The 12535-nt window shown below is 39.8% G+C and overlaps 1 protein-coding gene across 1 annotated transcript in view; it reads left to right on the plus strand.

Annotated features, from left to right (window-relative positions):
* Nucleotides 1-571: 571 nt before the first annotated feature.
* SENP6 (SUMO specific peptidase 6) overlaps nucleotides 572-12535 on the plus strand; it is a 74762-nt gene continuing 62798 nt past the window's right edge. Inside the window, exon 1 of the mRNA XM_080341241.1 lies at nucleotides 572-700. Coding sequence (XP_080197367.1) covers nucleotides 649-700 — 52 coding nt within the window. The 5' untranslated portion in view covers nucleotides 572-648. The remainder of the gene's footprint in view (nucleotides 701-12535) is intronic.

The following is a 12535-nucleotide window of genomic DNA, read 5'->3' on the forward strand; positions in this document are numbered from 1 at the left end:
CCTCAAAGTTCATTCATTTGACGCAGGCCGAGCCACTTCCTCGCCTCCCCGAAGCTGCTGCCTCCGAGCTGAGCAAGGGGGGAGCGGCAGAGCCCGAAGCATTACCAGGCGCAGCCCTGCTGCGGCCATTTTATCGTCTAGGGGCCGGGGAAGCCGGCGGCCGTCGCTGCGGGTGGCGGGCGAGCCGGGGGTCTCGGCAGGGGAGCGCTGCTGAGGCCCCGCCGCACCGTTCATGGAGGAGAGGAGCGGCCGCGCGGCGCGCACCGTTTCCGCGTCCTCCCCGCGTGCTCGGAGGAGCCTCAGGCGGAGCTCCAGCCGGGCCTGTCTACCCCGCCGGGCGTCGTCGGCGGCTGCCAGGCCAGGCCCGGGTGGCAACTGCTCGGGGGGCAGCTGGTGGCGGACACAGTGAGGGAGGAGCGGGCGCGCTGCCGCCGCTTCCTCTTGCACGGGGCCGGAAGGCAGCGCGGCCCGGCCCGCTGTGCGCGCGGACTAGGGAGCGGGAGAGGGCCGGGCCTCGGCGCCGCCGCTGCGGGTCACCCAGCCTTCCGCAGTGGGGGTGGGCGGCGGAGCGCGCAGGCCGGGGGAAGGGCCAGGCCCCGCCGTCTCTCTGGGCGATGGAGTGAGGGAGCCAGGCTCGGCAGCAGGAAGATGGCCGGTGGCGGCGGCGGCGGCGGCTGCAGAGACAGCTTGTTTCTGGAAGGTGCGTGCACGGCTGAGAGGGGGGAATGTGGCCCATGGGCTGCGTTTCTCTTCTGGCAACCAGGAAGGGGCACGGTAGAGACTGGGGAATGGGGGAGGCGGGCGTGTGTGTGCATCTGGCGGGGGGGGAAGAAGAATGGGTCCCCTTTGGGGGACGACGACAATGAGAGGTGGCTTCGTGGTGGGGGAAGGGTGGGTGCCGTAAGGGGTGGTTTGGTGTAAAAAGACCTGCTTTTGAGGGAGCGGTTAGTGAAGGCGATTTGATTTCTTTTTCTTTCTTTTAATTTTCGGAGGCTTTGGAAGTGCAGTGTTTTCTTTGTAGAGGCAGAGCAGTGAGAGCAGCCCGAGCTCGGTGCGCCAGGGCCGGTTTTGCAGCGGGAGGAATCTGCTGTGGGGTGGGCGGCCGGGCAAGGTTAGCGCTAGGTGAGGAGGGGAAGCGGGGATGGCTCTGCCGCCTCCCGCTGCATTGCCCTGCCTTCCTCTGCTCCCAGGCCCCGGCCTAGCCCGGACTTTTTCCCCCAACCGTAAAATGAGTCTCGCATGCTTCTAAAATGCTACTTTAAAGGTATGGAAGGAAGGTTAATTTTTGTAAGAGGGATCACTCTTACATTTGTGATACGAAGATGATGATGAATCTATCAGCTGCAACTGAAAGAAACCCTTAGCCTTATAAAGCCTTGAGTAATGTTTTTGATGTGCGAGTTTGGTGGGGTTTTTTTATCACCGTAAAGCCTTTGATTTTAATGGAAGAAGTCTCCTGAAATTCGAGTATATTTAACTGTTGAGCCTTTACAATTTCACAATTAAAAATAAATATATATATAAGAAAGATTCCACCAACCTGCCATTGAAGTCTTGCAAAATTACTTTAAGCACATATACTGACGACACAGGCCAATAGTCTGTTAAATTCTGCTAAATTACTGTGACGATAACGAAGAAAAATATATGTTAATGAAATAAATTACTTTTCATAAGTAGAGTTTTTCAAGTCAAGGATAAGTTTAGCATTGAAGATTTTGTAGTACCTGTGTTAAGCAGAACATATATCTTGCAGATTTTCTCTTGCTACAGTACGTTGAGTTTTCTTTTATATTACTAGAGATTCTGAAATAGAAGTGCTGTATGAACAAAATACTGCTTGTTGTTTTGAAAAATTAATATGATATTCAGAAACTCTTTCTGATAAATAACCACTGTCATGTTCCTTCCCTCCTACCTGTAAAGTGTTTAGTGGTGAAATGCAGACACTCAATTTTTTCCCGAACTCTCTCCACAGAATATAGTGTGGTTTGTCCAGACAACTAGACTGATGACTAGTCGCTGTCTTCTGTGTGCACCTTGGCTACTTAGGGTTTGGACAGGTGGCTAAGAAGAGACAGATTTCATGTGCAACACTCACACATTTTTTACTTCTGAGATCTTTTTCCAAGAGCAGGGCCAATATGACACTGGATAGCATCCCCCTTCAAAGCTTCAGTATTCCTGGATTGGTGAACCAAGTTATCAGCTGGTTTTGTGTTTCTCTATTTTTTGGGTATGTGTTAATTTAGGGTTTCTATCACATCATTAATCGTAAAGAGCGTGCACACACGTGTGAGGAAAACCCAATGTGGATGATGATGGCAAAAAATTTCTGAGGGTGGCCCAAGTTCAAATGGAATGCTAGTACTGTAGCAGATCTAGTAAGAGCTGGTAAACTTTGTATTAATTTGAAGCAAAGGAAAAAGAAGGCTTTCAGATGTTATTTGAGTTGTTCTTCTTAGGGATGTTGATTTTATAGGAAAAAGTAAAGGCATAGTATGTATGTGTATAAATAAATATATGGGGCTTTTGGGAATCTGTAATGTGGAAACATGCAGCAGCATGTTAGATCAACCTAATGATGTTAGAACCACCATTATCCAAACACTAGACAAGCACAAGGGTGCCAGACTTTTGAAACAACTGTAAGGTAGACAAAACCAGGAATAGCGGTGTATAGAGAAGGAAATATGGCAACTTCTGTTGCAAGATGATGCTTAATACATGAACCTGGAGTTATAACCAGGCTCAGTTGTATATATTTCATGGATTCTGTTGGAATCTGCATAAGCAACAACTAGAAACCGTTTACTTCATGTTTTTGGCAGTGTTATATTAAAGGCTGGTAGAAAGGAAGGGGAGGACTTCTCTCACCATCTCCGCCATTAATGCACAAAACAATTAATTGTGTGCCAGATGTATGTTAGGTGTTGTTGTAATGGAAACTCTGCTGTTTAAATATGTACCTATATGTGTGTGTATATATATATATATATATATATATATATATATACACACAGAAACTTGTCATGCTGTCATGCTTAGGTTAACTGTCAGTCAGATTTAAGATCAATATACAGTTACATGAAATTAATTGCTTTTAAGTGTGATAGTTGTTCAGAATTTTCGTTTTGATTCCACATGTCCAATAAGATATTGCTTTTCTCTCATTTAGTGTAACAGATGTTGCAATAAAGAAATATGACTGTCATTGTGCTGTTAAAGTGCTTCCTTTTAATATTTTTATTTTATTCTCCAATAAAAACAAAATGGTCATTCCGGAAGCATGTTCCTTGAGTATTTTATCTGTTGCCTGTAATGCTGTTCTTGAACACAGTGATTCATACTAGTACATGGTTTTTGTCTAGTTTTGCGTATCTAATGTGTCATCATTTTTTATGCTGTGTTGCATAGACTGTTTTATGGAAACTGTGAAAAAGATCCCTAGAACTCTAATGTTTGACTCTTTTTAAAGCATCATTTCTTATAATTCTGGAGCAGTGCTAGTGGTTGATACACATCATATACATTGATATACCTGACCTGTGTGATTACTTTTCTTGAAATGTTAGAACTGTTAGAATTCAGAGGTGTGGCAAGTACCTTATTTTTGTTATTTAAGCTAGTTGGCAAGTGGAATTAGTAAAACCTTTCCCTCATTTTTTGAATTTACTTTCCTATGGTAAGGTTTCAAAGTTATGGGCAGAATATGCAGAAAATTAACACTAACAAAGTAGTCCTGTTGCATGGGAATTCTTTCCTGATTTGGAGGCCTAAATTTTAGTATATTTCCATTTGCAGGAATTCCCGTGTTTTTTAATTGATAGTCACACCTAAAATATAAAGCAATGACAGGCAGATCTGTTTGGATTTAGAATAGGGGGATGATCAACGTGTTGGAATAGAGAGTACTGTTCATCATTACTCCTAGAGAAAAATGTTGGGAACTTGTGTTATATCTGCCTCCTTGGATACTACTGAGTTACAAGGAAATTGTAATTTTTCTTTTCCAGCCTTAAATGTAAAATTTCCCTGTGTTTGTGCAGTAAATAGCAGGCATACTTCAAAGTATTCCTAAATGCACATATTTTCCAGAAGAAAGAAACGTTTTATTCCTTCCTGTTGTATTTTTATGTCTCCTGGTGGTTACAGTAGTTATACTGGTAGCCAATACTGAAGTTAATTTTTGAGGACCTCCTTTCTAAGGAATGTTGCCAGTCGCTACCTTCAGAACTGCTGAGAGATTTCAGTGCAATCATGATGAGAATTTGCTCAATTTTCATTCCATTTTCTTGGGAACAGGTTTCCTAATAGCAGTAGAGAAGTGTGGACTACACATTAGCGACAGCAGAAGAAACTTTGCTGTAGTCTGCCAGAGGACTCTGCTTTGTTTTTCATTCAGCTTGCATGTGAAGAATTGCCTGCACCAAGGAAAGGGTTTTAGACTTATGTATTTTATTAAAGGTAGCTGAGATTCTGGAGTGCTACAGAAACACACAGCTTTTGTATATTAGTGTGTAGACATAGAGCTACCATTTGAAGAGGTGGTCAGCCCTTTCTGGTTTGTTTGTTTGTTTTTTTTTCCCCTTAATCATATTGAGAAGTCTCTGATGGGGTAAGACAAATTAGGAGGGCAGAGGTGGAGTTTATATTCAGATAGAACACTTAAAAATTTTCTACCTGCTATGACTCTTGTTTCTTCTTTTAATAGTGAAATTTAATTATTAATAGTTTTAATTGAAGCAGTCTCTGATGCTTTGTTTATGACCTACTGGAACGAGGTATTAGCTTGAAAATGAGGGGAAGGGATCTTTCAGGTGTCATCCACCTTCTTGTGTACCTTTATCATTATCCAAATTCGTGCTTTATGCTGCTGAATTCTTCTGTGGTTTATATCAGTCTCATCAATAGCCAGACATGTTCTGTTCCTTTCTTCTGTTTCTCTTGAGAGTAGTTTTCTGTCTGAATGTGGGAAATTTGTGACTTTTCCATGGCTTGGTTATGTCTCCTAGTCTTCCGACCCATTCAGAATTTCTTTCTAGCACTGTATATCCGTCTTCTCAACCTTTGTTCAGCTGTCCTTTCCAGTGAGTTCAAGAATAAGAAACTTTCTCATTGACTTCAATGACAGATTAGTTTCTAGGATTACAACCCACTTGTTGAGAACTATTTCTCAGCAAAGTCAAATTGAAACTATCTTCTGTCTCGTTATTTGTATGCGCTAATCTAGCTTGGGTGATAGGTAGCATGAAATAAAAAGAAAGACTGCTTCTTAAAGCATATAGAATGATACCAGAAATTTCATTTGTTTATTAATGCTCTATAACATATGTTGTAATATGCTTGGTAGCGCATTGTATAATAATAGCTTGTGTCCAAGTCCTCTTCCGCATTATCACCTTCTGTTTAATTTTGACACGTAAGATTCAGGCTTTTCCTCGGCTTTGTGAATTGGAAAGCATCTGTGTGCAATTTCCTGGTTATCATTCTGGAGGCATTTATTATTTGGTGTTTTTTCTCAAGTAGCTGCTGCTAGAATAAGTTTGCACGAAGTGGGACATAGAAGCTTCAGGTGTAAGAGTAACTGTCTTCTATGGGATGCCTCATCTGTTGTTTTCTGGCTCTTGGATTTAGTAGTAAAGCACTACTGTTTTCTCAGAGAAAGCACAGAAATTTTACTGGTTTTTAATGGCCAAAAAAAAAAAAAAAGAATGTTCTTGAAGAGATCGTTGCACTCTTTATGTAAGTATAAATACAAAAGTAATAGTAATAATGGAAGTAATAACATCAATATGTGGCTTGATAGCAAGTATAAACCAACATTTTGCAAATGTCTTCTTGCACAGATACTTTTATGATGAGCCTGTCTGGCTGTTGTAGTCCTCTGCTTCTTGTTTTATGTACAAGGATAAAACATAATGGATTATTTATTATAATAGTTTCAACGACAACTTTGGCTTTCATTACTGTTGTGTCTTGAAGACTATGCATGCATTTCAGTGCAGTATCAGACTTTACCTTTTCTATAGAGTTTTAGCTGTATCTCTTAAATGACATAACTGAGGGGTGTCCAGCTGTTCTGTGTTATATCTGGTCCTATAATGTGAGACTAATCACCAAACTTGCCACTTTTAAATATTGCTTTATAAGAAGATGAAATGGTTTGAGGTCTCTCTCATTATTTTGTCTACTCCCTTCCCACTAACAACTATTAAATCCTTTTCTTTGTAGATTTATAGGGATCTTAAAAGTAAATAGCTAGAAATTTTGTGAAACTTGCCCAATTCCATAAAACAGAGAAGTCAAAATTAGTGTCACTGAAGTGAAGGTTTCAGTGTTGGCTCAGCAAGTTTGGGTTTGGTGCTGCCTGGTGTCCCTACGTGCACTGGCTGAGCAATTGGGGCTCAGGGCAGCTAGAGGACTTGGTACCCAGGGCAGGGAATGGCTCTGTGTGTGTGTGCACGCTCCAGAAAGGAGTGGAGGAGTGTACAGCGTAGCTTAAGATACTGCAGGAGTCTGGGACAAGAAGATAAAAATGGAGCTGTTGTGGTGGAGCAGGCTTTAGAGATACAGGAAACAAAATATTTTTGAGGGTAAAAGGGCAAATGTAGTTCTTCTCTTGGTTGTTCTGAAAGGTACTTCCATTGGGGCTGGGGTGGGGAAAGCAGATTTGGAAACTTCCTTTCTTTGGGCCCACGTTTTTGCACCTATTTGGTTTCAATTTGGAGGTTTTTAAGGTAGGGATCTTCTTACATAGGTTGAAATCTGTCTGATGCTCCCCACATGATTACTTCTTGCTTAAAAATAAGAAAATTAAAGCACTGGTAAAAATATTACAATTCTTATTCAATATATAGAATTAAACCTGGTGGTAATTTTATCTTGCGTATTGAATTTTTTAAAGTATGTGTTCTTAAGCTTCCTATTACTGTATTTAACAGCCTAGCATTTGTAATATTTTCAGGTGAAGCTGATCTTAAGCTGCAATGAAGTCAAAGTTGATGTCTCATGCTGGTCGAGCCAGTTGCTTATGAAAGTCATATTCACAGGAGTAAATGGCACTTCCATAGTGGGTGCTCCGCAGCCTTTGTTGACAGATGTATTGATGCAAAACAAATTACCTGGCAATCCTTATTTCCCTGATCCTTCACAAATGTAAGACAAAAAATATTATTTTCTGCTGCTGAGGCCACAAAATTTCATTTCTTTTAGTAAATGTGGAAAAGATAACTGGTTTTAAAATAATGAGTTAAAACCAAATGTTGTCTTTTAGGCATTAAATCACTGCCTAATTCAGTGACACATGTTTAGGTTGGAAGCATTTTTGAGAACTGCTGTCATGTTGTAAGAAGAGCTTAGTAGTTCATTAGTACATAGACACATTTGTGAGATGTCTTTTAAGTACTTTCAATGCAATGTCATAAAAGTACCAAAAACTTATTTGATTTTCTTGTGTGCTGTAGTCTCCCTGTACAGAACTGGGAATTGTGCCAAATGGAATTCAATCTCTGAATTACAGTCTAGTATAAATTAGATTACAGAATGGCTAATGGTTATTTGGTCACTGTGGCTAACAAGGGCAAATAACTTTTGAGAAGTTGTTTTGTTTTTATTTATGGTGTAATGTCTGCCATGAGTTAAAGAAATAGTGGGTTTGCAGTGCTGTTGTTTCAATAACTTTTTTCTAAGTAATCTGTGGAAGGAATTATGTTCTTCTATATGGAGATAGTTGATTATTAAAAGGATTGTAATAAATGCATAAGTACGTATATCTTGTAGCTAATGTACGCTAGAAATTTGTAGCATGAATATTAAATTTGAAAGTAATTCTTTCAAAATAAACTGTCCAAAGAATAGTAAAATGATTAAGCTGCACCGTTATTGTCTCATACAGGGGAATAATAAATTTGATGTGTGGATTCTCTAAAGCAGTGAACTGTGGCGTTGCTGCTTTTATTGTGCTGCGACTCCATTTTGGATGTAAAGCTGCATGCCAGCTATTTATTGGTTTTCTTTGCAAGGCTAAAAATTATTAACTGGTTTGGGCACAGGGAGCAACAGAACATTATTAACTGATTAGAGCGAGTTCTGTGTTGCAGCTGTGCTGCTCTTAGTGCTTGCTGCTGCAGGTGGGAAAGAGGGGGAGATCTGCTACTCTTCCCCCTTTGCCACCTATGCGTTCCAGCCTTGTGGTTTGTCTTGTGGCTGTCCACCACCACCGAGACTTATCAGTTTATTGCCAAAGAGATTGAACTCGCTGTGTAGTGTTTTGCCAGACTGGCTCTTTGCCAAACCCCTGTTGAATTTGCTCATCGAAGGGTGATCACGAGAGGCAGGACAATGGCTTGGATTGGGGAGAGCAGACAGACTCTGCATGTGAGAGGAGTGTAGGACGTTCCCCCTTTCGTCTCTCTCTGGTGAGCTGTTAAGTCAGGTTAAGGTGTAATATATAGTTTAAACTTTAGAATAAATATTTTTGTGTAACAGCAGCTTTATTCTGGCCAGGGAAATTCAATTATTTTAAATAACAGCTTAACTTCTGCGCAGAACAAGTTTATGGTGAAGACTGGAGGGAATAAATTAACAGGCTGTGGTTATTCTTTCCAGGTTGGTAAAATGGTTTTGTTAACGGGCAAGTGCTCCAAGTGCTGCATGAGGCAAGGAAGTATTTCTCAAGTGTTCCTAGTAGTTCCTATGAAAGAATAATTTGGATTGAAAGACATTGAATTTGGGATATCTTTCTCTGACTAAATCTTGAATGATTATAAATAAAGAACAGTGATGATTCATAAACTCTGTGAGAAGCCTTCCTGGGGTTTTGTTTGTTTGTTTTCAGACTATTTATGCTGTAGCTGTAGCAAACTCTCTTTGTTTGGGTTTTTTTTAATAAGACTTCCCACAATGATGTTTTAGGAGTGATAAATACCAATAATATTTTGCTAGTGTGGCAGAATATAATACTATATAACATGGTGAATATCATGTAATCTTAGATATTTATGTCTGTAAGAAACCGTTGCAAAAATATTTGTTATTTTCATGACCTTTTTTTTTTTTTATCCAGTGCCATACAGTTGTTTGACTTGTACTAAAATTCATTCTACTGATGTATTTTCATTAATTTTGTAGGATATAGTGTTGTGTTTGTTTGGCATGTCCAATTTTTATGGCTCATTTACCAAAATATGACTATCCTGCTGATGACAGAATCTAATACAACAGTGTAACAGAAGGATTATTCAAAAGCCCATTAGATGAGAATTTGAACTATGTAGTAGATGTTAGGTTTTGTATTTACAAGTGTCTTTGTAGTTTTTGAGGCTTACTTCTCTTAGAAACACTTAGTAGAGTCCATTGAAACTATTTCTACCAAGGCTAACTGCTCGAGAGGCAATTTAAAGATCCTTTACGGTTGTGAATAAACCTTCAAAAATGAGCTCCTGGCCTACTCTGGTTCAGGTTATTATGGTTGCATATACCTGGCACAGTGGGACAGTAAACCTTTAACTAGAGATTGCTAGTTCTGCCGTAAGGCAAATATATTGCAGCTGAATCTTTAATGGGTGAATATCATAAAAACAAACCAAAAAAAGCCTGTCACTAATGTAGTAAAGAAGTTGTTTGTCATATAGCAAAGCCTTTGTTAGATGGAAAAGACACTGTTCCTTATTTGGAAGAAAGATGTACCCTGAGCTCAGTGATAGAAAGAACTGATAGACCAAGATAAGCATGTAACCACATATTTGGATGAAGATGACTGAAATTTCAGTCACAGGATGGTATCTTAAGAGGTTGGATGTTTTGCTTCAGACTGTCTTTTGAATTACATTTCTTGGAAACTAAGTTGATAACTGGGTGCAATTAGTGAGCGGGCATGCGTTATTTTGGTTTTTTAAAATTAGTTGATCAATTGCACTTCCTCATCTTCACTGCCTTTACAAGTTATTAATGATAAAATGTTTATATTTCCAGTGACACTAAAGTTAATTTTTAGCTTTTTAAAAATAAAGCCTGCTTAGAGAATTTTAGTATACTGTGGTTTAGTTAGCAGTTGTCAATGTTCCATAAACTTGGTACGTCTAGTGAAGTTTGTAATTACAGAGATTTCTGTGTTTTTAATGCAGTTGCATTGCATCAATGCCTCACTGCATTGATGATATCTAATTGCAAAGGGATTTGAAGTATAGTATATAGTTTATCTAAAGCAAGCAGGAGGCTGTTGCCCGTGTTTGTGTTGCGTTTCTCTGATTCCATTTATTTGTTTTATAAGCAGACATTATTTCCTTTATTTTCAACTGCATATGTATTTGCAGGGGAGCCCCGTGTGGGGCCATATTGTATGGCCATGCATGTAATTTTGCCAGCAATGTATGACACAGCCAGTACCTCTCTGCCCTGGGCTGCTCGGAGCGACGATCCTGCCACCCCTCCCAGAGACAGGGTGCTCACAGCTTTGCTTGGGTCAACACCGGCACTTCTCTGGCTTCATGGCAAGTTAGCTGAAGGAACTAAATTGGCGGAAAACTAATCCGGGACTGCGGAAGTGTTGGTGGAAGTAGTCTGTGTTCCTTTTCAGCCATATCAACAATCTAATTGAGCTGACTGCCCTCTCCTATGGGTCTGAAAGCTTGCCGGTGTCACTAAGAATGAGGAAAGAAACCAGGTCTTTGGCCTTTACAGAAAGGTGCATGCAAATTTTTCTCACAGCTTAGAGTTTAGCTAACTCTTTCATCTTCCTCTTGCCTTTTCTGTATTCATATTTTTCTCAGATGTGCCTTTTTCATTTGACCAAATTATTGAGGTTTTCTTGGTTTTGAGTGTTCTCTTTTTGTGTGCTTTTTATGCTGTCCAATTCAGGTGAATTTTTAACAACATTTTAGAGTTTCTTCTTCTGTCCTACATTTGCAAGTTATTTTCTTGTAGAAGGCCTGGAACCTTTCTGGACTTTAATTTCTGTATGTTTTTATAGAGGAGATAATATCTATCCGACACCGTCTTTGAAAGTTTGCAGGATAAATCCAGAAATATTAAGTAATACAACTTCTTGATTTTTTTTTTTTTTTCTCTTGGTATATAGATACAGTGCTTTATTTCAACATGATGTTCCAATTATTGCAGCAAACCTGGAAACCTTCTCAAAGTGTTGCTTGCCTAATTTCCAGGTACTTAGGCTAGGTTATTAATCTTATTCTGTATGTAACTGCCTTCAGCACTTTCTAAAAATAGATTGCTATTTGTTTAGTGCTGCTATATTCTCAGTTGCACAAGGTTACCTTTTTTTTTATGCAAATGGATCCCACAGTGTGTAACTAAGTCTAAAATCAGAAGTGTGCAAATCAGATGCATAATATAAGGTTTCGTGCTGTATTTTGCTTATTCTATAAAATTCTTCCAGTGTTTAGAATTTGAGATTATATATGATTAACATCACATACTGATCTGCCACAGAAATTATACTCTGGAATTCCAGTTCAAGTGTCATCTTCCTTGGAATGGCTGGTTAGCTTTATATACTTTTTCACATTTTAAGAGTAAATTGGCAGTTCAGAAATTGTCCCTAGCCTATCCTAACCTTTTATCCTCCAATTTTTCCTATAAAATAGGAAGATATCTCTCCTATATCTATCTTTCCTTATAAAAGTACTAACTTGCTTCTTACTTTCTGAATTTTTAGTATCTCTCCAGTCTAGTAATAAAAGTCTTATGTAAGTAGAGAATTACATGGGTTCATAAGGCTAGAGATGAAAAAATTACCTGTTTGTTTCTTTCTTTTGTCCCCCTTTGTTGTATCCTGGTTTTGATGTTATTTAAATTATTTTACTTGTGTGGAAAGTTTAAGTGGGTGGCGGACTTAGAGAGAAAAGAAGGAAAATTACCGAGGTAATTTATTTTGGAAGCGTTTGTGATGATGGTGCAGTTGCCTTAGGTGATGCTTTGTACCTCTGAGTAGTCGCTGATTTTACCTGACTGCTGGTTGGAATCATGTGGGTTGGAACCTTCGGTCTAAACCAAGCCCAGTTAATGCAGCTTATTCAGGGTTTTGTTCAGTCTCCATGACCTCTCAGGTCAACCTGGTCCACTCTTGGGCACCCTTGTGGTAGAAGATAAATTATTTTAATGAGTTGGAATTGTCTTTGTTCCAGCTTGTGTCCAGTGCCTTGTGTCCCTTTGCTGTACATCCCTGTGGAGAGCTTGGCTTTATCTTCTCTCTGCCTTCTCATAAGGTAGTTGAAGACAGCAAAAAGGTCTCCTCTCCCCTCTTTTGAAGGCTGAATAAACCCAGCTTTTTTAGTCTCTCCTTGTATGCTCCTTCTCCCTGGCTGTCTTGACCTTATCAAGGGCTGAGGTGAAGCAGACTAGCCTGTAGTTCACCAGATCATCCTCGTTGTCCATGCTGAAGATATTCCAGTCATTTGGAACCTCTATCATTCCATGACCTTTCAAAAATAATGTAGAGTGGCCTAACAGTGACATTGGCAAGCTTCCTCAACACCATCAGAGGCATCCTGTCTGATCCTAGGGACTTCTACAT

The sequence above is a fragment of the Nesoenas mayeri genome (assembly GCF_963082525.1).
Source record: "Nesoenas mayeri genome assembly, chromosome: 3".
NCBI lineage: Eukaryota > Metazoa > Chordata > Aves > Columbiformes > Columbidae > Nesoenas > Nesoenas mayeri.